The 24,928-nt window shown below is 44.9% G+C and overlaps 9 protein-coding genes across 12 annotated transcripts; 3 read left to right on the forward strand and 6 right to left on the reverse strand.

Moving 5' to 3' along the window:
• Nucleotides 1–2,413: 2,413 nt before the first annotated feature.
• LOC108043439 (trypsin-like) lies at nt 2,414–4,138 on the reverse strand. Its single transcript, XM_017122152.1, has 2 exons — nt 4,123–4,138; nt 2,414–3,329 (listed from the first exon to the last, which is right to left on the reverse strand). The coding sequence occupies exons 1-2, from the start codon at nt 4,136–4,138 to the stop codon at nt 2,470–2,472; spliced, it is 876 nt and encodes a 291-aa protein (XP_016977641.1). The 3' UTR covers nt 2,414–2,469.
• Nucleotides 4,139–4,162: 24 nt separating this feature from the next.
• Nucleotides 4,163–5,124, reverse strand: LOC108043449 (trypsin delta). The gene has a single exon (XM_017122163.1). It carries the CDS (start codon nt 5,056–5,058, stop codon nt 4,234–4,236), a length of 825 nt encoding a protein of 274 aa, XP_016977652.1. The 5' UTR covers nt 5,059–5,124; the 3' UTR covers nt 4,163–4,233.
• Nucleotides 5,125–5,804: 680 nt separating this feature from the next.
• LOC108043684 (ras-related protein Rab6) lies at nt 5,805–7,654 on the forward strand. The gene has a single exon (XM_017122491.1). It carries the CDS (start codon nt 6,142–6,144, stop codon nt 6,766–6,768), a length of 627 nt encoding a protein of 208 aa, XP_016977980.1. The 5' UTR covers nt 5,805–6,141; the 3' UTR covers nt 6,769–7,654.
• Nucleotides 7,655–8,200: 546 nt separating this feature from the next.
• Nucleotides 8,201–11,471, reverse strand: LOC108043634 (threonine--tRNA ligase 1, cytoplasmic). 3 transcript variants are annotated; one of them, XM_017122427.1, is made up of 4 exons: nt 11,372–11,471; nt 10,680–10,740; nt 9,979–10,412; nt 8,201–9,921 (listed from the first exon to the last, which is right to left on the reverse strand). In XM_017122427.1, exons 1-4 carry the CDS (start codon nt 11,423–11,425, stop codon nt 8,335–8,337), a joined length of 2,136 nt encoding a protein of 711 aa, XP_016977916.1. In that variant the 5' UTR covers nt 11,426–11,471; the 3' UTR covers nt 8,201–8,334. The 3 variants fall into 3 exon arrangements, with proteins under 3 accessions (XP_016977916.1, XP_016977909.1, XP_016977925.1); XM_017122420.1 differs by having other exon boundaries at nt 11,159–11,457; XM_017122436.1 differs by lacking the exon at nt 11,372–11,471 and adding an exon at nt 10,836–10,854.
• Nucleotides 11,472–12,043: 572 nt separating this feature from the next.
• LOC108043605 (probable protein S-acyltransferase 23) lies at nt 12,044–14,494 on the forward strand. Its single transcript, XM_017122388.1, has 2 exons — nt 12,044–13,903; nt 13,959–14,494. The coding sequence occupies exons 1-2, from the start codon at nt 12,338–12,340 to the stop codon at nt 14,148–14,150; spliced, it is 1,758 nt and encodes a 585-aa protein (XP_016977877.1). The 5' UTR covers nt 12,044–12,337; the 3' UTR covers nt 14,151–14,494.
• Nucleotides 14,495–14,614: 120 nt separating this feature from the next.
• On the reverse strand, nt 14,615–17,587 carry LOC108043598 (engulfment and cell motility protein 1). The gene is made up of 4 exons (XM_017122375.1): nt 17,381–17,587; nt 16,078–17,088; nt 15,467–16,018; nt 14,615–15,404 (listed from the first exon to the last, which is right to left on the reverse strand). The coding sequence occupies exons 1-4, from the start codon at nt 17,490–17,492 to the stop codon at nt 14,905–14,907; spliced, it is 2,175 nt and encodes a 724-aa protein (XP_016977864.1). The 5' UTR covers nt 17,493–17,587; the 3' UTR covers nt 14,615–14,904.
• A 251-nt stretch (nt 17,588–17,838) lies between these two features.
• On the reverse strand, nt 17,839–19,011 carry LOC108043469 (tRNA (cytosine(38)-C(5))-methyltransferase). The gene is made up of 2 exons (XM_017122188.1): nt 18,900–19,011; nt 17,839–18,850 (listed from the first exon to the last, which is right to left on the reverse strand). Exons 1-2 carry the CDS (start codon nt 18,958–18,960, stop codon nt 17,874–17,876), a joined length of 1,038 nt encoding a protein of 345 aa, XP_016977677.1. The 5' UTR covers nt 18,961–19,011; the 3' UTR covers nt 17,839–17,873.
• A 32-nt stretch (nt 19,012–19,043) lies between these two features.
• LOC108043650 (probable ribosome production factor 1) lies at nt 19,044–20,359 on the forward strand. Its single transcript, XM_017122448.2, has one exon. It carries the CDS (start codon nt 19,130–19,132, stop codon nt 20,294–20,296), a length of 1,167 nt encoding a protein of 388 aa, XP_016977937.1. The 5' UTR covers nt 19,044–19,129; the 3' UTR covers nt 20,297–20,359.
• Nucleotides 20,360–20,365: 6 nt separating this feature from the next.
• On the reverse strand, nt 20,366–21,757 carry LOC108043659 (peroxisomal biogenesis factor 19). Of its 2 annotated transcripts, none has more exons than XM_017122460.1 (5): nt 21,603–21,757; nt 21,404–21,518; nt 21,033–21,336; nt 20,815–20,981; nt 20,366–20,758 (listed from the first exon to the last, which is right to left on the reverse strand). In XM_017122460.1, the coding sequence occupies exons 1-5, from the start codon at nt 21,649–21,651 to the stop codon at nt 20,515–20,517; spliced, it is 879 nt and encodes a 292-aa protein (XP_016977949.1). In that variant the 5' UTR covers nt 21,652–21,757; the 3' UTR covers nt 20,366–20,514. The 2 variants fall into 2 exon arrangements, with proteins under 2 accessions (XP_016977949.1, XP_016977958.1); XM_017122469.1 differs by having other exon boundaries at nt 20,815–20,978; nt 21,603–21,756.
• Nucleotides 21,758–24,928: the final 3,171 nt, after the last annotated feature.

Consider the following 24,928-nt stretch of genomic DNA (forward strand, 5'->3'; position numbering starts at 1 on the left):
AAAGAATATAAACCGCTAATAACAGATACGTTTTACAGATTACGTTGAAAAATGATATATTTTAAAAGAGCTAATCTGCATGTGCAAACCTGGAAAAATTTGATTAAATTCTTTTCAAATTATTATACTACATTTTTTATATACGTCATCTCGTTTCCTTTCAAATCATTACTAATCTTATCGAAGGTACAAACATTTTAACTTTTTTATTTGTAAATCGACTTGAAATCCTACGCAATAGTATAAAATGTTAAGGGCTTCTAATGGTTTATAGGGAGATAAGATAAAGTTAAAATACATATGTTCCGTTTTTTTCTGCGTTGCAAAATTTTAGTCAGAAATTTGCTTTGTTTTTAATTTAATTTTTGGCCAAATTTGTAAGTGCATTAACTTTGGCATCAAGTTGTGACAGAGAGCTGTTCTGAGCAAGTGACAAAAAATAATAACATAAAAAACAAACTCCCCCTTTATTGCTCTTATAATGATGTCAAACAAAAGATAATAAAAAAACAAGAAAGGAAAGCTAACTTCGGACGGAGCCGAAGTTGATATACCCTTGCAGAATATTCTGTAAATTATATTCTTCAAAATTATTCATATGGTGTATTCTTAATACTCATAAAAAGTCTCAACTTCCTAACTTTAAAAACACCAAAGTTATGGCATTTCCAATCGTTCAGTTATATGGCAGCTATAGGATATAGTCGGCCGATCCTTATGAAATTTGGTAGGTCGCATTGATTGGCCAAAAATAAGACTCATAGAAAATCCCAACTTCCTAACCTTAAAAACACCAAAGTTATGGCATTTCCGATCGTTCAGTTATATGGCAGCTATATGATATAGTGGCCCGATCCGGCTCGTTCCGACTTATATACTACCTGCAATAGAAAGACAACTTTTGGGAAAGTTTCAAGCAGATAGCTTTAAAACTGAGGGACTAGTTTGCGTAGAAACGGACGGACGGACAGACGGACAGACGGACAGACGGACGGACAGACGGACAGACGGACATGGCTAGATCGACTCTCCTGGTGATGCTGATCAAGAATATATATACTTTATAGGGTCGGAAATGTCTCCTTCACTGCGTTGCAAACTTTTGACTGAAATTATAATACCCTCTGCAAGGGTATAATGAGTCATATATTTTTATACCTTGCAGAGGGTATTATAATTTTGGTCAGAAGTTTGTAACGCAGTGAAGGAGACGTTTCCGACCCTATAAAGTATATATATTCTTGATCAGGATCAATAGGGGAGTCGATATAGCCATGTCCGTCTGTCCGTCTGTCCGTCCGTCCGTCTGTCCGTCTGTCCGTCTGTTTCAATACCATTTGCGAGCTCAGTTTAAAAGCTAGCGATCTGAAACTTTCACAGTCGTCCTAAAACAAGTGTACGCAGATCAAGTTTGAAAACCGCCCCGATCGGATGTCTATATCCTATAGCTCCCATAGGAACAATCGGATATAACTTGCAAGAATGGAAGATATTTCGCGCAGTGAAAAGCTATTGACATAAATCTTTCCAAATCTTATTTTTTTATGCGTACCTTGATCAGAGTAAAAGCGCGTGACGATCGGACGTCTATATCCTATAGCTCCCATAGGAACAAAAGGGTAAAATCGGTTAAAATTTAATGATTTTTAGGATATTTCACGCAGTATACAAGCTATTGACATGAATCTTTCCAAATCCTATTTTTTTATGCATTCATTGATCAAGGTGAAAGCGCGTGCCGATCGGACGTCTATATCCTATAGCTCCCATAGAAACAATAGGGTGAAATCGGTCCAAATTTGATGATTATCAGAATATTTCGCGCATTGTGTAAGCTACTAACATAAATTTTTCCAATTCTTATTTATTTACGCATATCTTGATTAGGGTAAAAGCGCTTGCCGCTCGGAAGTCTATATCTTAAAGGAGATAGGAAAAATTGTTAAAGGCTGCGAAAGTATCCCTTTTGTATATGACATTTTTGCAGTATAAAAGCAATTGACTTGAAACGATGCAAATCTAGTTTACTTATGTATACCTTATTCCTTTCGCTACTTTTTCACTTTTAGCAATTTCGTCAAAGTCTGCAAGGGTATTAAAACTTCGGCTTGCCGAAGTTAGCTTCCGTCCTCGTTTTTATTTAAAAATGAGATTAGATTTAATAAAGATAAAGATTTGGTCCTTATTTACTATTGTAAACAGCGGACATATAAAAGTAGTGATGAAACAGTAGAAATTGACACAAACATTAGTTAAAGAGTGATTTCTAACTAATTTTCCAAAATTCTTGTACAGTCGTTGAAAATTGACACAGAAACGGGTAACGATTTAAAAGTCATGGCCAAGTTAAGCAAACAATCTTAAATTAGCAGCTTCCTCGTTCTTGAGTGTTCTTTCAATAATAAGCACGTAATGACTTTGCACTTATTTTTAAGATCTTTATTCAGTTTACTTTTTAGAATCGAAAGTTTATAACTTTTGGTTGGCTGCTATCCAGGAAATAAACGAAGAGACCTGAACATAAACAGATGGAGAGTTGGGCTGACCGCATGGCAACTTTCCCCAGGACACGATGCCGATTAGGACATTGCCCTGGACCAAAGGACCTCCCGAATCCGAGGTGCAGAAGCTGGTGCCGCCGGTGAGAGGACCCGTGCACAGGTTCGTGGTGTGCACATCCGCTCCCTTGCTGCCCAACGCCTTCGCACAGGAATCAAGGCTAATAATGGGAATATTCTTGACCTCCTGGAGGGTCTTGGGATAGGCGGGGCTGTTGGTTTTGCTGGTGCTGCCCCAACCGAAGAGGTTGGCCGATCCAGTTGGCCTCACTCCGGCCGATGGCAGCTTGACGGGAGCCACTGCAGCGGTCCAAACGAAAGCGGTGGGTGTGTAGATCAGACCGATATCGTAGGGAACGGTTCCGCCGGTGTACAGATCGTTGATCACAAAGTATGTTATAGAGCGTTTTTGGGTGGTGCTTGCTGTTCCGGCCACCGCAATGCTGCCCGCCAACAGGGTGCTTCCAAGGACCTGGTTTCTGTTGGCCAGGCAGTGAGCAGCAGTTACCAGCCAGTTGGTGTTCAGGATGCTGGCAGCGCAGTAGTGGGTGCCTCCATACTGCATGGACACTATGTAGGGAGCACTGTTGGCCGCCGCCGCCGTGCCGCCCACCACGCGTCCTTCGGGTTGGGCGAAGACGAATCCCGATCCTAGGCAGAGGCCCAGAACCAGGAGAAGGAAAATGGTCAGAGAATAATGGCGCCACATTGTTTGTTGCCCGTTCGCAATCACGGTTTTCGCAGAACTGTTTACATCGCCTGCATTGACTGCTTTTTAAATTAAATCGATACAGAATTTCACGCGAGCCATCAAAATAGATAAGGGGTTTCAATTAGGGCCGTTGTCTTACAGATAAGCTCCTACTATAATTTAAGATTAGAAGAAGTCCGAGTGGGCATTTATATATATATATATTATATACTTATTATACTCTTGTAGTGAAAGACTTTGTCTACGAAACAGATAGATGTACAAACATGAGTTCTGCAATATCTCAAGTTTGTCATTTTATTCGAGATCTTGGTGGGATTCCCCTTCGATACGAATAGATCGCTTTTTCTTTTACTCGGTAACTGTTAAATAATGTAACTGATTATTAAAAAGTAATATTTATTTATTCGCAATCTTTGCTTTTTTTAATTGTTTCTATTGACGCAAAGTGATATGACCACAACTATTTACAGAAAAGTTTCTGCGAAAAACTTTCCTTTGATTTCCGTGACTTGGCCATAATCATTTGCTACAAAATAGAAAAAAGCATTTATTTTAATAAGATTTATTAAAAAAAAATAATAATTTAATATTAAAAAAAATTGTAGATATAACTTCGTTTCAATACAATGCTTTTATCTCAAAAAGTGCGCATATACATTAAAGCAACAAAGGTATGTATTATTTTAATATAAGTTTTGAACTTTTACATTAAACAAAAGTTTTATTGATCGATTGGCTTTAGAAGGGTGGTTTTGCTGAGCCCAAAAATATGTGAGAAATACATTTCAAATCAGATAGACCCCTTTCCTGACAATTTTTCGTTCCCTACGATTGATAAGATAAACTAACTGTGTGATAAAGTCATTGCAATGCCAAGGAAATTCTCACGTTTAAGTCACTGACCACTAGTGGCACAACTTGAATTGCTTTTATTGACAAAATAGGTTTAAATTCGGGACTTTAGGGCGCCTGTTGGTTGGCCGATATCCAGGAAATAAACGAGGATACCTGCACATAGACCGACGGCGAGTTGGCCTGGCCACAGGGCAACTTTCCCCAGGACACTATGCCGATGAGGACATTGCCTTGGACCAAAGGACCTCCCGAATCCGAGGTGCAAATGCTGACACCGCCGGTCAGAGGACCGGTGCAGAGATTTGTCGAGTGGACATCGCTGCCCTTGGTGCCCAGGGCGGACTCACAGGAGCTCAGCGAGATGATGGGCACATTGGTGGCCACCTGGAGGGTCGAGGGATAGGAGGCGGTGTTGGTAGTGCTGATGCTGCCCCACCCGTAGAGATTGGCGGTGCCGGTGGGAACCACTCCGGCGGAGGGAAGCGTTACAGCGGCCACAGCAGCGGACCACACGAAGGCGGTGGGCGTGTAGATCAGTCCGATGTCGTAGGGCACGGTTCCGCCAGTGTACAGATCGTTGATCACGAAGTAGGTGATGCTCCGCGTCTGCGTGGTGCTGGCTGTTCCGGCCACCGCATTGCTGCCCGCCACCAGGGTGCTGCCCAGGACCTGGTTACTGTTGGTCAGGCAGTGAGCAGCCGTCACCAGCCAGTTGGCATTCAGGATACTAGCCGCGCAATAGTGGGTTCCACCGTACTGCATGGACACCGCGTAGGGAGCACTGTTCTCCGCCGCCGCACTGCCGCCCACCACACGCCCCTCGGGCTGGGCGATGGCCACTCCGGACACCTGGCACAGGCTCAGGACCAGCAGGATCACACTGCCCAGCGCCCGAGGACGACACTTCGTTTGCTGTCCGTTCGCTATCATAGTTTTCGCGGAACTGTTTACATCGGCCTTTATCGAGGGCTGTTTAAATTAATTCGCGATACTAAATTTCGCCAGCGCCAGCAGATAAGGCTTTCAATTAAGACCCGTGTTCTTCAGATAACCGCTTATTATAATTGAAGATTAAGCGACGCCCGAGTTGTGACTCTTTGGGAGAAGTACGTCAACTTGCACCGATAGGCTGGGAAAATAACTACGTTAATATCTCAAGTATCGCAATTCACCTTTTGGAGATTAAACATTTTTATAGTCAAGTATTTACATTTGAAAATCACTGTTCACCAATTTTGTTGTATTGCATTTCATCCCTTTTTGGCACGAAAGATATTTCACTGTTTTTAGTTTTCTTCGAAAAACTTTTTTTATAACTTTTAAAAATAAATTATTATTTTAAAGTTTACTACTTTCATTTTAAAATACAAATATGTTTGTTTAGTACTTTATGTATTTGGTCTACATTACTTAACGGTTATTTCAGAGTTGTCACCGAATTCTCGTTCCCCAAAATGTTGGGAGAGATTCCTCAGAAATCGCTGTTTACAATAGTACAGAGAAAAAGAATAAGTACTTTAATATTTTAATTCTGCCGATTCACCATTAACAAAGCTTTTTAATTTTTAAAGCGAATATGACAAATATACTCTTACTTATTCACCTTTCTAGTATTTTTTTGAAGGGGCATTCACTATTTTGTATTTTCGGTATTTCTTACCCGCCATGGTCACACAGCAACTGAGTCAGAAGTTGAAGAAGAAGCAGAGACGATTTGCTGGCCGTAATTTTTCCACGACTTAACCAAGCTATTTGCAAAGTTAATTCAACCGGAATTCGGGCCTTAGATAAACGACAGCATTTAGAAAGCAAGTGCATCAACCAGGAGCCGTGCTTTCAGCGAAATCGCAGTGCGAAAAGGCCCCGAAAACCGCTGGCCCAGCCCCATTATAAACAGAGAGGAGGGGTGGAGTGTGGAGAGTGCGCAGCCGAGGAGTGTGGAAAGTGGAGAGCGGAGCGAGAAGAGAGGTCAGCCAACCCGTAATTAAGAAAAAGTAGACACGTACGTGGAAGATGTCATCCGGAGATTTTGGCAATCCGCTGCGGAAGTTCAAGCTGGTCTTCCTGGGCGAGCAAAGTGTGGGGAAAACATCTCTGATCACTCGATTCATGTACGACAGCTTCGACAACACGTACCAGGCGACGATTGGGATCGACTTCCTTTCGAAGACGATGTACCTGGAGGATCGCACGGTGCGCCTGCAGCTGTGGGACACGGCGGGCCAGGAACGATTCCGCTCCCTGATCCCATCCTACATTCGTGACTCCACGGTGGCCGTCGTCGTGTACGACATCACCAACACCAACTCGTTTCACCAGACCTCAAAGTGGATCGATGACGTGCGCACGGAGCGAGGCAGTGACGTTATCATCATGCTGGTGGGCAACAAGACGGATCTCTCGGACAAGCGTCAGGTGTCCACCGAGGAGGGTGAGCGCAAGGCGAAGGAGCTGAACGTGATGTTTATCGAGACGAGCGCCAAGGCCGGCTACAATGTGAAGCAGTTGTTCCGGAGGGTGGCTGCGGCACTGCCCGGCATGGACTCCACGGAGAACAAGCCCTCGGAGGACATGCAGGAGGTGGTGCTCAAGGACTCGCCCAACGAGACGAAGGATCCCGAGGGCGGCTGCGCCTGCTAGAACCGGTTGAGCCGAACCAATCCGACACAACAAACATCCTCCCCTTTGAGCAGCAGGAGCAGGAGATCGGCCAACAGCACTAGTGTACACAGGTGTCAGGTGTATGTGGCTGGATCTACGGCGGATTCCTCAACATCTATACACACATACACACTTTACGTTTAAGTTTATTTATAAAGTAACAAATGATAGCAAAGGCAAATAGACTAAACAACAATTAACGAAATCGGCTAACTAATTAATGTTAATTGAGCAGTGCAGACGAGCTAATCCCGAGCGTAGGTGAATGCTAACTCATTGACACGAGATCAGGGATCAAGATCAGAGTAATATTTGCGAGTTAGCTACCAGTTAAGAATATAGTGTTGTGCATTTCCGATACCCTAAAAAAACCCAACCATGTACTTATGTCAGGCCAGGCGGCCCAGGATCCTCCGACATTCCAGCTCTCGGCATCTCCAACAGTCGTAGATACCACGCAGCCAGCCTGTGTTCAATGATTCCACCAGCCAGGCACTTTGTTTCCAATTTTAGCCCCATTCTGTTCTGTTTGCGGCTTTTGTTTCGCCCATCTTGGTTCGGTTTTTTTAGCACAGCGTGCGCGACTGCTAACTGGAAATTTGGATGGCATAGGACTTGGCCACGTGCATCTTATGAATAAATATACACAGATATATAATATGTATTTTTATGACTAAAACTGAAACAGACAGGCAGCACGAGCAGAGAAAACACTTAACAACATTATTAACGATTTTTGCTTCGATTAGCGAGAGAACTTTGTGCATTTTTTACGCGAAAAGCAAAAGCTTACAAAATTGATAATTGAATAAAAACATAAAACTATGGATGCAATTTTTAATAAATCAAATTATGAAAATGAAAAGTATACAATATATTAGCAATAAATTAAAAAAAAAACAAACCCAAAGCATGACTCATAAAATGTGGGTGCTCACACCTCTCCCAATTCCCTCCCCAAAAGAGGGTTTCATGATATTTGGGGCGTCGTATCTTATCTATTTCAGGTTGTGTTACCGGTTCAAATCGTTCTTGAATGAACTGCACACCTGTGTATTGGCATGACTAGTTCGAAATTGCTGACGAATTCCACAAGAAATTACAGTGTAATAGGCTTAACCTGGATCGTAAAGATATGCCTTCATGAAGTGGGAACCTCATAATCGGGTAATTAAATCTAGAATGCAGTTCATTTTGTTATCAATTAAAACTTAATAAATTGTTAAACTAAAACTTGAGATCACAAATATTTTATATTTTTTTTTATGACTCAAAATTTTTAATAATTAAATATTTTACTTTTACCAGGTGGTTTTATTTATTTTTTTTTTTTTGTATGACTAAAAAGTGACCCAAGGTCAATTTTTTGACCCATAATCAGCACACTAAGCCTACAAAATAATATAATAAATTAGGTTTGGATTTGGTTTTTATTTGTGATTTCCGTTTTCATAAGCGTAAATACATAGAAAGAACAAAAAATGCGTACTTGCTTTGCTATGCAAATTTTAAGTATACCATTGATAAATAGATCGAAATAAAGTCTTAGAAGCTGTCCTCGTTGGCGATGAACTCGTCGCGAATCTTCTGCAGCTTGGTTATCAGCTCCGCCACGGAGACCTCGCCATGCACCTTGTTGTCCCGGGTGCGCACATTCACGGTGTTCGACGAGCGCTCCTTGTCGCCCACCACCAGGATGAAGTTGAACTGGGCCAACTGAGCATTGCGTATCTTCTTGTTCATTGTGTCGCCGGCATCGCAGTCCGCCTCGCTCATGAACCCGGCATCGTGAAGCTGATCCCGGACAGACTGGGCGTACTGGTCGTAGGCAGGACCAACTGGCACCACCATCACCTGACGCGGTGACAGCCAGAACGGCCATTTGCCGGCGAAGTTCTCCGTGAGAATGGCGATCATGCGCTCCACTGAGCCGAGGATGGCGCGATGGATAATCACTGGCCGCTTCTTCTCGCCATCGTCGGCGATGTAGCTGAGATTAAAGCGAATGGGCAACTGGAAGTCCAGCTGGATGGTGGCGCATTGATGTGCGCGCTTCAGTGCATCCATAATGGTAATATCAATCTTGGGTCCGTAGAAGGCTCCATCGCCGGGATTCTCCTTCCAGGGCATTCCGAACTCGTTGAGTGACTCGGCCAGGGCCTTCTCAGCATCGTTCCACTGCTCCAGCTCGCCCAAATAATTTTCCGGGCGAGTGGACAGAACCAGCTGGAAGGAGAAGCCGAAAATGGTGTACACGTGCTTCAGGAACTCCAAACAGCCCTTCATCTCGCTCTTGATTTGCTCGGGGGCACAGAAGATGTGCGCATCGTCCTGCTGGAAACGGCGCACGCGAGTTAGTCCGGTCAAAGCACCAGACAGTTCGTTGCGATGAAGCACTCCAAAGTCGGCCATGCGCAAGGGCAACTCTCGCCACGATCGGTTGCGGTTATCGAAGATGAGGCAATGTCCGGGACAGTTCATAGGCTTGAGCGCGAACTTCTCCTTTTCGGCCTCGAAGGAGAACATGTTCTCGGCATAGTGCTGCCAGTGGCCAGAAGTCATCCACAACTTGGCATTGTAAATGTTGGGCGAAATGACTTCCTGGAAACCGCGCTTCCTGTACTCCGCCTTAATGAACCCTATCAGCGTGTTGTAGATGTGTGCTCCTCTCGGCTGGAAAAAGCACGACCCCGGCGACAACTCGTGGAAGAAAAACAACTCCTGCTCGCGACCGATCTTGCGGTGATCCCGCTTGGCCGCCTCCTCCTGCAGTTTCTCCCACTCCTTGAGCTGTTTGGGATCGGGAAACGAGATGCCGTAGACGCGCTGTAGAGTCTCGGCGTCGGCTTTGCCCTCCCAGTAAGTGGAGGAGTTCTTAGTGATCTTAAGGGCCTTCACCTTGCCGGTGTGGCGGACATGGGGTCCGCGGCAGAGATCGATCAAAGAGCCACACTTGTAGACAGTGGTGCGATCGGTGGTCACCTTCTCGTTGAGAATGCGCACCTTGAACTCGTTGTACTTGAACATCTCAAGCAGGTCGGACTTTTTCATCTCCAGGCGTTCGAAGTTTTGCTTCTCCTTAACGATTTGCTTGACGAGGGACTCCATGGTTCCGTAGTCGTTGGTGGAGATCTGATATTAACTGCCTTGTTAGCTCGTTTATTTAGTAAGAAAGACTGTATTACTTACCCCTTCGCCCTCCAGATGCATGTCGTAGTAGAAACCATTTTCGATGGGCGGCCCGTAACATAGGTGTCCACCGTAGATGCGCTCCATGGCCTCGCCCATGATGTGGGCGGAGCTGTGCCAGAAGACGGCCTGCGCCTCCGGGTCGTCAAACTTGAGAAGTTGCAGCGTACAGTTGCCCTCGAGGACGCGGTCCAGGTCCCAGACCTCCCCATTCACCTTTGAAATCACGGTGTTGTCGGCCAGACCTTGGCTAATGCCGCGGGCCACCTCGTACGGAGTGCTCTCCCAGGAGGTGGCGTCTACCTGCTTGCCGTCGGGCAGAGTGACCTTGATGGCCTCCCGCGTCTTGGCCGCCAGTTCGGCCGCGTACTCCGCCTTACATTTCTCCCAGAATACATTGCGCTCCTCGATGTACTGCGGCCATGGATTGAGTTCTGAAAAAATGGAAAGCAGGAATTAGATCATGTCTAGGTCATTTACAGAAAATTTGTTTCATAATTTTCCCACTTTCTTTCCTTCTTCAACCACCAAAAAATAAAGAATTGTTTGCGGCAGGAAAACGTTTGATTTCTACATACATATGTAGATGTTGCAAGGAGCTAAACATACATTATATAGGACGTACATATTTTACAAGACGACAGAAAGTAATGGGAATTTTATGTTCGGACTTATTCATTTTATTTTACATTAATCCTTACCCTTGCGAGTGTCTCCAGCGCCGGCCGGCTTCTCCTTTTTCTCCTTCTTCATCTTGGTCGCCTGAAAATCCATGAAAAAATCAATAAAACGGAAATTTTAAGTGTCTGAATTACTGCTACGTATGCAATTAGGCAAACGCTTTTTACGGTATCTACTTTCGACTGATGTTCTTGGTGTTTAAACAATTGGGACAAAGCAATGGTAATGACAAGACTTTTCGGCGTTTTTTTCGTAGAACCTATCTCTTGCTCTCGCGCTGTTTTTGAGCGTATCTTGGTTATCTTTTTAGCTGATGCAATAACTGGATACTTTTTAGCACGAAAGTGAATGATTGTTAGTGACGTCACAGCAGCCGGCACTGATTCATTGCACACAGTACACACACATACACTCACAAAAACATAACATTTACACGTGCCAGAATCAGAAAAATATATTTTGAAGTTAGGGTCAATTCTTTAGAGCTTAAAACACCAACCAAAGTTGCGTAGTTGTGCTGTTGTTCTTTCAATTGTTGTTGTTGCTGTTGTTTTGGTGAATTCAGCTGCGTCTGAATTTTCGGCACAATTCGCTGGCAAATGCGGGTTAAGTTGCTATAAAATCTGCCGCCCTGGGGCGCCAGCTTCAACATAACTTGGCTATCTAGCACTTCTCATACACTGGAATGCAGTTCGGAAAGAGTTTAACATGCCTTTTGCTTGTTCAAATCCAAGTTATTCAGTTCCGTCACCACGTTGTCACCCATTTTTTACGAAACAAATTAATCAGAGAAGGAGCCGATAGTGTTACCAGGTGGCGAAAGAGCTTCTACATCGAAAGTTTGCTTTAAAAGTGGATCGGAAGCAATTTAAAAATGCAAAATGCCCACCTGGGAATTGATTGTGTACCTAAAGTACCTAAGATTTTTTATTATCTTCAAAATAAGGTGCCCAAAAATAAATCCTATCAAATTAGTTTGTATTTGTAAGCTCTGCGCATGGAATTCAAAGTGTTGCATTGATAAAAAATTGTTTTAAGCCTATATTAATTGTTATTTTGACTTAAAATAAATGTAAGTTGTTTTCCAATACATTTATTTGTTACCAAAGACTACCAAATTAAGCGGGGCGATCAAATTTAATAAGAAAGGTTTCATATTTTTAGACTATGACAATTCATTTAAAAAAGTTTTCCAAAAATAAAATAGTTGACATTCAAAAACGTTAAAATACTTATTTCCTCCTACCGATTACCGGAAATAATTGTGTTGTCTGCAGTCCGATTTTAAATCAGGGCGCAAATTTTTCAATATAGGGGAGCACCTTGAATCTGAGTTTCGGCATGACAAAGCCATGTTGGCCACACTGCGCTTGTGGCACCGAAAATAACGGTCAGCTGTTACCGTTTTGGCGCCAACTCGAGTTCGAAAATTGCCCCAGTTCGAGTCCTGCCATTCGGGCTAACTATTGATTTTCTCACAGTGCTGACATAATTTCCTTGCCATCGAGTGCAGTCGTGTTTACCTAGCGTGTTCCGCTTAAAATTGGCCAAGCAAACTAAAAATTTCGGTCCGAGCGTTACGGGAAAAGGCGACAAGATTGCACATCTACTGGAAAACCCCCTGCATCAAGGCAACGGTGGAACGGCGGACCGTCTGGGCGTAGACTTCGAGTTCTACATGGCCTCGAAGGTGCACCCAAGTCCGGGGGCAGCGCGCAGCGTTTGGGCGCTACCCCTGACCGCCTCCTCCTCCTGCAACATGGTAGTGGCGGAGGAGGATGGCCACGCCCACGCCGACGACATCCACTTGGATCACCGGCCGCACTCGCCCCCTTTGACTGGACGCGGGGAGGGCGGAGGACACGGCGGTGGGGGCGTGGAGGACCATGAAAACGTGCTTCTTTTTGAGGGATTGGATGGGGCAACCACTGTGAATCTGGACGACATCTTCGACATCATCAAGAACGGGGAGGTCAGCGAAGTGGAGAACCTGGTGGACAAGTTCGGCCTGGAGTGTTTGTCGGCCAGGGATCGTCATGGCTACACACCCGCCCACTGGATAGCCCTGAACGGGAATGTCCAGCTGATGAGGTATCTCATCGAGCGCACTGCACCCATCGATCTGCCCTGTTTGGGAACGCAGGGCCCGCGGCCCATCCACTGGGCGTGCAGGAAGGGACATGTCTCTGTCGTGCAGGTTCTCCTTCAGGCAGGAGTAGCCGTCAATGCGGCGGATTTCAAGGGACTGACTCCGCTTCACTTGGCCTGCATGTACGGCCGGACAGCTACCGCCGCCTATCTCTTGGGAATGGGAGCGTTGAACAACCTGACGGATATCAATGGAGATACGGCCCTCCACTGGGCTGCCTACAAGGGGCATGCGGATCTGATGAGACTACTCATGTACTCCGGCGTGGAACTCCAAAAGACGGACAACTTTGGATCGACGCCACTGCATCTGGCTTGCCTCTCGGGTAATATGACCTGTGTGCGTCTGCTGTGTGAGAAATCGCAGCTGGATCTGGAACCAAGAGACAAGAATGGAAAGACGCCGATCATGCTGGCCCAGGCTCATCAGCACCAGGATGTGGTGCGTCTGTTGTACGGAGAGGTGAAGAAGAAGTCTCGCTGGATTCCCTCTGTTTCGGAGAGCTGGGGCTGGCTATTCGGCGGAGCGGGGGACTCCAAGGGACCGCTGTTCCTGTTCCTCTTCTCGGTGCTGCTGTGGGGCTACCCCATGTACATGATCCGTGCTATCCCCATTACCTGGAACATATTGAGAAGGTCGCACTATTGCTTCATCTATTGGAACGCAGTGATGTGGATTAGCTGGGCGATTGCCAATCGGCGGGATCCGGGGTACATACCACTCAGTTCGGATGCCTACTACCGGGCCATCAAGCAGATCCCGTACTTCGACAAGCTGAAGAAGCGGAATGTGATGCTGACCCGGTTGTGCCACAGCTGTAGGTGCCTGCGTCCGCTGAGGGCCAAGCACTGCCGCGTGTGCAACCGGTGCGTCTCGTACTTCGATCACCACTGCCCCTTTATCTACAACTGCGTGGGACTGCGGAACAGGATGTGGTTCTTCCTGTTCGTCCTGTCGGTCGCTGTCAACTGCTCCTTCACCATATACTTCGCCTGCTACTGCGTCATGATTGAGGGCTTCACAATGCTCTACGTCCTGGGACTCATTGAGGCGGTTGTGTTCTGCGGACTTGGTTGGATACTTACGTGTACTTCGGTAGGTTTTATTTTTCCAGAGAAATTCTTTAGCTCAAATTATTGTGTATTTACAGATCCTCCACGCCTGCATGAACCTCACCACGAACGAGATGTTCAACTACAAGCGATATCCGTATCTGCGGGACAAGCGCGGTCGCTACCAAAATCCGTTTTCGCGGGGTCCCATCCTCAATCTGCTCGAGTTCTTCGTCTGCCTGCCGGATAGAGGCGATGACAACGACCTTCTGCTGGAGGATAACATTTGATTAAGGATCTAGGATCGAGCCCCTGCTCGCCGGCGCAAATTGCCCGTGCGTGGATAATGATGCGAGGAGGCAGCCAAGGACCCACTCGGGTAGGCTGCCTGTTTGGTTTTGCTCCGCAAGCTTTGTGCTTACTCGAATGCTTTAAAGGTCGAACCGAAAGTCAGCCAGTGCGTTTTTATCATCTACAAATTCAATTAAGTTATCAATGCGAAAAGAAGTATCTATAGGGTTTAGTTGTCTGGTAATTACCCTGTTTAAAGGGAATATAAATTTAGCCCACTTAAAATCAAAGCACATAACATTTTTTTAAATTACACAATTAATAATTACAATGCTGAGATTCCATAATTTCAACAGGAATCGACATACTTCCTTTCGGACTGGTGTCCAAGCATCGGCTAGCCGGGTTTTTCGCTTTTCCAACTTGTTACCTTATAGCCGTGGATAAAGATACGCTTCTCTCATTAGTTTTTGTACAAAATTGTTATGTATAAAATGTGTTATTTAATGATCTCTATATTATATACCTACTATAATAATAAATGGTGTAAAAGTTCACTAAATGGCTAGGCAGGAGGAGACCACTCGCGAGTGCCCGCACCAGTTTGTTCATTTTGTGTCCGGGGAATTGCACAAGTAATACTAGCAGAAGATCAGATCGAAGAATATATGTAGTGGGTACACTTTGGCATGTATCTTGGGTGATGGGGGTTTAGAATGAATCGATATTTCGTTTGGTTAGTGTGCGATATGCTTAGCTCTCAAAGCAAAAGTCGTAGTTCTCGGGGTCCTCGGGAATGGGCGGTGGGTCCTTGCTGATATCCACGCCCTCGGTGTCCAGCAGGCGCAGCTTAATCTCCATGGACAGCAGTGTATCAAAGTCCTCGTTTTTTTGCTTGCTGACCATCGGCTGGCACAGCAGGGCGTTAATTCCGTCCGTCCAGTAATTGAAGATGCTTTCGTCGGGCGCCACAAAGTCTAACGTAGAGTGCTCCATATTCTCGAACGTAATTGAAAATGCCAGATTTACGGCGGATTTCCTGATGCGAGTTTCTTTCATGTGCGGGCATTCCTTACCCTCCAGCAACTGCTTAATCTCACTGATGGGCAGCTTCTTAGGCAACTCCTCCATGGTGGGTATGTTCTTCTCATCGCAATCGCCGTAATGTATGACCTTGTGATTGGGCGAAAGGCGGGCGTACCAGAACTTGTCCTTAGTTCTAGTCCCCCGCAAATATTTAGCGAAACGAGTGCCTATAAAAGCAGATAATAAAATATAATATTGCGCAATTATATTTCTCTAGATAGAGTCCTACCTTCCACCAAAAACGAAAGCCGCTGCTGCTTTATGAGCTCGAGGATGTGGGGCGATATCTTTTCCTTAAGTTTCACAATAGCTGAGGCAGTGGAATCGCATTCCTCCTTTGAAGTACGCTCCTGCTGACGCAGCGTTGTGATCTGTTGATAGGTTAGCAAGGCGATCTTGTTTCGAAAATCCTCCAAGTTCTCGGGTCTAAGCTTGAGAGTGCGTTGGATCTGCTCCCGCACCACGCTAAAGGTGGTGGAAAAGTCTTCGGCAGTGGCACGCATATCCTTCCATGTGCGATTCAGCGTAATGACACAAATGCAGAAAAACTCCTCGAACGGCGAATCGTGGGTGAAGAACATGGGCTGGAAGTCGCCGGATTGCTCCGCTGGTGGCTCGCCAATGCGCAGGATGTCGCACAGCACCTTGACCAGCTCGATGGATGTTCGTCCAAAAGGACACTCGTGCTCATCTGCACGGCACGAATTCTCCCGCACAATCTTTGCATACTGCTGGGTGTAGTTACGGGCGAAGTATACCATGCAATCCAAAGCCAATATGCCTAAAAGAGAAGTTTTGATTAAAAAGGGAAGGATATGTATTATTCTAGCAATTCTTTACCCGGTGGTGTCTCTATGAAATCCTGGGCAGGATTAATATCGCATTTAAATCCCAGTTTTTTGTAGTACTGAGAAAAGTTCACGTTGCCAGCTCCGGAGCCACCACCACGTCGGATGTGATCGTCACTCTGATTCAAAGCGTTGGTGTGGTCGTCGAAGGCGATACGCCGTAGCTCCTTAATCTTCTCGTGGGCATCCTGGTCCTGGGCATTCATCTTCATGCGCATCCGCTTCTCAAGCAGACCGAGGGTCAGAGTTTGTAACACATACAGCTGGTGGGTCATCTCGGTGCCCAGTCCGTTGCCAATAAGGGCCAGGCGGAACTGCTTGGCGCTGATGGTGTGGGCGATGGTTCTTCGGCGTGATTCGTCTGCTTTGACGAACAGTGCGTTTAGCAGGGCGATTGCATTTTGGCGCATCACCGGTGAGTTTACCTCCTGCAGAAGTCGCAAAATGTCTTGCAGCTTGATGTCCTCGGCTACCAGGACGTGCTTGTTGCTGCACATGACAATGTTTTCCAGGTTGGACAGGGCGCTCTCTCCGCAGTTCGTGGGATACTTCTGGAAGTTCCTCACAATCTCAATGTTGCGAGCCACAAAGGAGTTTTCCGGCACCTCCCAGGACACCGTGCCGTGCTCCATTAACTCCACGAAGCTGGCCAGGCTGTAGTTCAGAATCTCCTCGTTGGTCTGGCCGCCCTCCTCTATCATCTTAATGAGCGTGTCCAGACCCTTCTCCTTGATGAACTCCAGGGCGAAAGTGTGATCAGTGCTCAGCGAGGTTAGCTCCTTGAGGCGCTGAGCCTTTTCCTGGGGATTTCCATTGAGCAGGACCTCCATGGCATCGCTGGCCGTTTTCGAAGGAGAGTACTGCAGCCGCAGTACGGAGCCGTTCTTGATCTCGTTCCGGTTCTTTTCGGTCACGTACTTTTGGTTGTTGGACTCGCAGAACTGGAGGGCGTAGTTCTGGTGATCGCTGATGGACCAACCATTGCATATGTCCTGAATTTTGCCTGAAAGCGAAGGAGAGATAAGTGACCATAAAGCGACTACCTATCTAAAGCAACGCTTTGAATTTCAATGAGGAATGGAAATGAGAGGTCGCTGACATCACGATAGCAATAGAACATACATATGTTAAAGGGCGTTGGTTTAAGGCTTTTGCTTCTTGTGGTTTTCTCCCACAAATGTCAACTAAAATCATGTTTTATTCCTTTTAATAAACTTATTTAGCTTAATTAAAAGGAGTTTTGCATAGTGTTCCTGCCTAATCCTAATCTTAGTTATTATCTTTTATTTACTTACTTGCTAGGGGATGTCTTTGATCCAGGTTTATCAACTGCGCCATATGGTTCTCACGCTCCACCGCTATCTTCACAATGTGTGAGTCCTTAACCGTCGTTTTTTTCGGAATCATTTTGATAGTTTTGCAACTAGCGAGAACTGCAAATATTATTGTTTTTTTTTCTGCGTAAACTAATCTTCTGATGTTGATTAATTTAAGACAGTGTGGCCAGGTCTCTGAGCTCATAAAATATATTTTTATAGGAAAAATACCGCAGCGGCTTGCGGCACTAGTAACATAAGGCGGGAAGAAATTTTTGTTTTCAAATGTTATTTTGTGATAAGTCCATTTAAAAGTAATTCATAAATTTATAATAGGGTTTTTTTAAATGGTTACTTTAATAATAAATTTAGCTTAAAGCAGTAAAACGAATAAACCAGTGATAATAACATTTACTTTTTAATAAAAGTCTGTTGGATATACATTTATTTTAAATAAACTTTACTGTGGCTATTATCTAGAGGTCAACAGTTTAATCAATTCGCCTACAACCTTAACATTAATACTATTTCCCAGCAGCCGATACTTTTGTCGATTCGTTGTCTCTGCGGGAAACTCGAACTCCTCAGGAAAACTCATCAGACGAGCCACTTCGCGAGGAGTGAAATATCGCAGTTTCACTTGATGCAGGAGATCCAGTCGCTGCTGCAAAACCTCCTCCGATTTTACAGTTTCTTTATTATTTTCGTCGATCTCCTTGACCAGCTCAAAGATCCGATGGGATTCCGCCATCGAGAGCGGTGTAAATGCAGATCCCGTGCCTTCGGTGTAGTGGGTGTAGCCCTTCGTAAAGCACATAGATCTACTTTGCGTAGGATGGATTATGTCCATGACCAGAACTCTTTTGGTCAAAACATCATCGGGCACTAAAAAATCGGAAGGTACATTTTCGTCCACGATCTCTGAGATTTCGGAGAGGGTCTGCTCCTCTGTTTTGCTTCCCGGCATTTCCTCCCAGATCTTTCCGCTAGCAAACGGGAAATCCTTATTTTTGCGGGCTATGCAATAGTAGCGATATCGGGTATTGGGAACATTGAATTGCGTGGGCGTTAGAATAAACTCCCGCCAATGGAATTCAGCTTTCTCTAGAGCCTCAATGAACTGATTCCGCGCCTGTGAGCTCTCGAATCCCTTCACGTTCTCCATGAGAACGTACTCAAGGTCCTTGCACTCCGGAATGAGCCCACAAAGGTGAGTAAGTGCGTCCGACCGCTTGTCCTCCGTGTCCCTTTGCAATCCTTGGCGAGTGTGGGGCTGACAGGGCGGAGACATCAGCAGCAGGTTGGCCCGCAGTTTGCCAACTTCCTTTGCACTCAGGCTTTGGATATTCCTGGTTTTAACGACATTACTGCCATAATTATGCGCATAAACAGCATTAGCTACGGTGTTCACATCCATGGCGGCTACAATTTCTCCTTCTAGCTCTGCATCTGTATAGGAATCCTTTAGTTGTATATGTTTTTTAAGTTGCCAACTCACATTTAAATGCATAATGCATCCCGCCAATGCCGCTAAATAATTCTAAAACCCGAAAATCCATTTCTAGTGATTATTTTTGTTTACAAACTACACGTTTCGGCATGAACGTTTTGCAACACTGACGCTAACAGCAGGTTCCCTCGTTTCGGTGAGAATGGTTTTAGGCAGAAGAAGAAGAGCATCAACACGTGCCGCTTACATTTGTTAAACTTTTCCCAATTTAACGTAAAATGATTAAAACTAAGCGAAAACCAGCACCTCCGCCGGTTGAACAGGACTCCGACAGCGACTCCAGCTTTGATGCAGAGGAGCCACAGGATGCGGATGTGGATGTCCAGGTGGAGCCAGTCACCGACAGCAGCGATGAAGAAGCTGCCTCCAGCAGTAAACTGTCCAAAAAGCAGTCTGTTGAGGATTTAGAAGATGAGGATGAGGACGAGGACGACGAGGATGACGACGACGAAGAGGATGAGGATGACAAGAAGACACGCATTCCAGTCTTGAATCCTCTAAGCCTGATGCGCAACAAGGAACAGCGTTTGGCCCTCTTCAAAAAGATGAAAAAGGAGAAGCATAAGAAAAAGATGCAGGAGCGACGGGCCCGCCGCAAGGCAGGAGTGCCTGCCAATCCAGGACACACCATAGAGAGCCTCCGCGAGAAGGACCAGACGGAGGTGGCCAATCTCAACGACTCCGACAACGAGGAGCTGCAAAAAGAGCTGGAACTAGACGACTTTAGCTCATACTTCGAGCGCTCCTATGAGCCCAAGGTGCTGATCACTTTTGCTGACAATCCGGTGACCAAGACGCGCAAGTTTGGGCTTGAACTGTCGCGCATATTTCCCAACGCTCTGGTTAAGATCAGGAACAAGTCGTCGGTGAAGAAGATCTGCAAGAGCGCAGAACGCGAGGAGTTCACAGACGTGGTGATTATCAACGAAGATCGCAGGAAGCCAAATGGCCTGCTGGTCATTCACCTGCCCAACGGACCCACTGCACACTTCAAGGTATCTAACGTGAAGCTCACTTCGGACATAAAGCGCAACCACAAGGAGATAACTAAGCACAGGCCGGAAGTCATTCTGACCAATTTTACCACCCGTTTGGGCCTGACAGTGGGTCGCATGCTTGGCGCCCTGTTTCATCACGATCCAGAGTTTCGCGGCCGCCGGGCCGTGACGTTCCACAACCAGCGAGACTACATCTTTTTCCGCCACCACCGCTACGAATTCTCCAAAGAGGGCAAGCGCGTGAAGCTGCGCGAGCTGGGACCGCGATTCACCCTCAAGCTGCGTTCCCTACAGGAGGGAACCTTCGACAGCAAGACCGGAGACTACGCCTGGATCATCAGCAACAAGCGGCACGCCATGGAGTCCCGACGACGCTTCTTCCTCTAGTTGTATTTCGAGGCATTGTATTTAGGTATAGAGAACTTATTAAACCAACTGATAATACAAAAATAGTAGTTCGATTGAAAAAAATTGATAACCATTAGCGACCGCCAGATTGTTTTGTCGGGGATAAAATAAAATACAAAGTGCTTAGCCTAATAAATGTGCAACACTCAACAGTTAACCAATTGGCACACCACGAGACGACCGTGCTCCGCCATTAACTACATGGTGGGGCACTGGGGACCAGGTCCACCGGCGGCTACGGCAGAAGCAGGATCACCGAAGGGCAGGTCGCCGCCCGTCTCGGCCAGAATCTCTGCCGGCGGCTGGCCGTAGTCTTGCAGTTTGCGCATGTCGTCCAGCACCACGCGGAACTTCTCGCGCTTCACGGCGGCAGAGTCGTCGGCCTTCTCGCTTTGTAAATGGCCCTCGATCACCTTATACAGCTCCATTTGCTTCTGGTATCTGCGCATATAGGGTTTTAATAAATGTGTATTTATGGGAGTTGGTTAACAGCATACCTCTCCTTGTCCTCAGCCGAAATCTTGGCGTCGTTCTCCTCGAGGTACTTGGGGTACTTCTCTAGCAGCTCTCGGATGCTGGGCAGCAGAATCTCCGCCGAAAGCAGGCTCTGCATCATGCCCTCCATAAAAGGAAGGAACATGTTGCCATCCCCTCCGCCAGCCTGCTAAAGGGGGATTAGTTTGATGGTGACAAGTGTTCGTCAAATGAAGCATACCCCGTCCAAGTTCAGGGATCCAAACATGCTGGCGATGTCGTTCTCTGAGGCGGGAGCGGCCAGGTCCTCGGAGCCCTCCTGCAGGCCCTTAAGTGCCTGCGAAATGCTATCGGAATACTTTGAGACATCCTCGTCGGTGGCCGAGTTCTCGCCGCTCAAGGTGAGCGCAGCTGCCTCGGCCATCTTCTTGAACCCGGCCATGATCTGGTCGGGATCTTGGGGCAGGGGCGGTATGTCGCCACTGGGCGTGTTCGGACCTCCGAAGAGCGTGTTCATGCGATCGGCCAGCACCTTGGCTTGCTCACTGAAAAGCGGTTTACAGGTCAAAATACAAAGTTCAAGTGCCGAGCTGGAATCCTCCAGTGACTTACATGAAAAACGCATCGGGATCCTCGGAGCCCTCGGCTCCTTCAGTAGCCGCTACATCCGAGGAAGAGGCCTTTTCCTGTTTGTCGCCACCACTTTTGTCGAAGTCCTGCAGAGCACCTGTGTAAAAAATTGGGCGACGTATTGCGCATTATGTAAGGGTTAGGAAATAGATCCCAATATGAATATATGGCTTGTACTCACTGTCCAGCAGGTCGTTTAATTCATCGCCGTTCTTCTTTTCCTCGGACATTGTGTAATTTCGGGCAGTTTTTACCTGATTTCGAGGTGGGTGGGAAATGGTAAAAAATAAAGACCGACTAAACAGTGGGACCGCACAACTGGACCTGGAAAATCCCAATGCCAGTTAAACAGGTGTGGCTACACTGCAAACACATTTTAGTGCGACCATAACCCTTAAACACTGTTCGTAAAAAGTTCTTTATTCTTTTTATTGGTGGATATTTTATAGATAGTTTCGCAATAAGGTGCCAAAAATATTCCGCAAAATACTTTAAAAGTTGTTAAGAAGGCACTTTTATAAGCATTTTTCCCTGTGTTACCAATAAAACTAATTAGGCTTAGGCAGATTTGGGGAATTAATGATACACTGTAATTAGATTTTTCTAATATAATACATAAATTTCAAATTTTTTTTAGGGTTCAAAAAGCCATGTTTTTATACCCTAGCAGAGGGTGTTGTAATTTTGGTCAGAAGTTTGTAACGCAGTGAACGAGACGTTTCCGACCCTATAAAGTATATATATTCTTGATCAGGATCAATAGGGGAGTCGATATAGCCACATGGCTATCTGTCCGTCTGCCCGTCTGTCCGTCCGTCCGTCTGTTTCAATACCGTTTGCGAGCTCAGTTTAAAAGCTAGCGATCTGAAACTTTCACATTCGTCCTAAAACATGTGTACGCAGATCAAGTTTGAAAACCCCGATCGGATGTCTATATCCTATAGTTCCCATAGGAACAATCGGAAATAACTTGCAAGAATGGAAGATATTTCGCGCAGTGTAAAAGCTATTAACATAAATCTTTTCAAATCTTATTTTTTTATGCATACTTTGATCAGGGTAAAAGCGCTTGCCGATCGGACGTCTATATCCTATAGCTCGCATAGGAACAATAGGGTGAAATCGGTCCAAATTTGATGATTTTAGATTATTTCGCGCAGTGTGTAAGCTACTGACATATATTTTTCCAAGTCTTATTTATTTACGCATATCTTGATTAGGGTAAAAGCGCTTGCCGTTCGGACGTCTATATCTTATAGCTTCCGTAGGAAAAATTGTTAAAGGCTGCGAAAGTATCCCTTTTTTTCTATTTTTATATGACATTTTTGCAGTATAAAAGCAATTGAAGTCAAAAGATGCAAATCTAGTTTATTTATGAATACCTTATTCCTTTCGCTACTTTTTCAGTTTTAGCAATTTCGGCAAAGTCTGCAAGGGTATTAAAACTTCGGCTTGCCGAAGTTAGCTTCCGTCCTCGTTCTATTTGTAAATAGTAAAATTCTTAAAGCATACAATAATTAAAAAAAGAATTTAAGTTAAATTAAATTTAGCAAACACAAGCCAAAAGTGAAAATTACATTAAATCTGTTTTAGTTCTAGAACAGAGAATTCAAATTAAGATCCGTAGCTTGTTTCAATTGAAGCCCATCTAAATTGGATAAAACATTATGTTATCTAGACCTTTAAAGAAATAATAAACTTCCATTTTGCAAGAATCACTTAAATATCCCTCTTACCGACCAAAATGAAACAATCCAAGGACATTAGTCGAAGATTATCTAAAATAATCACCCAAAATATTTACGCTTGTTCTGCGAAACTCTCAGCCAATCTCCCCGGGAATTGCACCTTGCTGTGCGCGGACGGAGATCGGCGACCAAACTGCGACCAGAACCCAAACCGCACATAGTGAGTGTGAGTGGTGAGGGGTCGCAAATCCACCAAGGTCACGGCGCGACGCTGATGCGCGACCAATTCCGAAACCAGAACGTAACACCCATGGCCGGGGACACATGGATTTTTCAGTAGGGAGTCCTCTCCCGCCCGAAGGTCATCTCTCCGGAGGAACCCCGCCTGGTTTTTCGATTCCTCTCATATGGTCAATTGGCTGGGCTGGGCTGGGCTGTTTTCGACTTTAACCGCACGGTTTACCAAAAGAGCAAGACGAATCTTCGATTCGGTACGCCCACGCAGCGAAATATTGTGGTAAATTTGTGTTTTCTTCTCACAATTGGGGCGGAGTTTTCGACGGGTTCCCGTTTCCCGGTTCCCGAAAGTGCCCAGCATGGGCGGAGCTTCGCCTGAAATAATGCATAATTTGGTGTTTTATTTTCGACTTAGGGTGGGACAAACCGCCTGAAACTCTTACATTTCCTAAAGAAATATGGAAATTGTTAGTTTAAAGGGAGGTAATTCGTTTTCTTTCAATACCACATTTCCATAAAAAAAAAAGTAAATTTCGTGTGTAGGAAACCAAAGTGCATGTTTAACTTCGTTCCCTTCATATCCAAAACAATAGAGAATATAGTTCAATTTAATATTTCCAAGAATGTAAACAGTTCTATAAGTCAAGACAACCGTCAAAAAGTCAAAACAAAAGTCGAAAACGTAAAAACCCCTTCGCTGTTTAAAACAATTGAATTGGTCCACACTCACACCCGATCCCAATAAAACAAGATTCGCTCTTTTTTGACATAATTTTTAGTGCACTAACGGTTGGTCATAAAGTTGTTTATTTGGATATATTCGGTTGCTGGATTTTGGACTTACCTGTACCTCCAGCCCACGCACGCTATACTTCCCTAGAAGAGTGCTAGAACGGAACCCAAGATTCGACCCGTCATAAAATACACATCAGCATCCTTACTAGCATTTCACTTCCTCCCTCCGGCACGAAAATATATTTTTTGGGAAGTTTACGAGGATTTCATGTATAACCTTTCCATATATTGGCTGCGATTTCACGGTCACTGATGGCAACGTTATTTTTTCGACTTTTCCGCATCCTTCCAGCGAAAGAGGCGCGATTTTATGATTCCGCGATTGTTCGGTAATGGCAATGATTGCGGTTTTATATGCACATTATAGAGGTTGTAGCTTGCGGCGTGTGACCTCAAATTATATTTAAGGCAATAAAATAATAGTTATATGAGTGTTATATAAATATAAATAATTAATGAATACATTTAAAAAACGACAGTCCTAATTTTACTATCTCGGTTGTCAGGTACTGTTTTTTAAATCTTCTCTGAGTTTTTGAAATATTATTCCAAATATAGACTTAATCATCTCTACTTAAGTGATAATAATATTTATCACTTGTACTTGCATTAATTGTATATTTATATTTATAATAAAAAAATATTTTTTAATCTGATAGAAGTTAACTCGAACCAAGGTGTACCAAAAAAAGTGTTACAGAATTTTAAATTTTCTTAAAATAAAAAAATCAAAAAATTTGAGTTGTAATCTTTTACAAAAGAATTATGGAATTTATAAAGTATTAGT

This window comes from Drosophila rhopaloa, unplaced genomic scaffold (assembly GCF_018152115.1).
Source record: "Drosophila rhopaloa isolate 14029-0021.01 unplaced genomic scaffold, ASM1815211v1 contig_2, whole genome shotgun sequence".
Taxonomy (NCBI): Eukaryota; Metazoa; Arthropoda; class Insecta; order Diptera; family Drosophilidae; genus Drosophila; species Drosophila rhopaloa.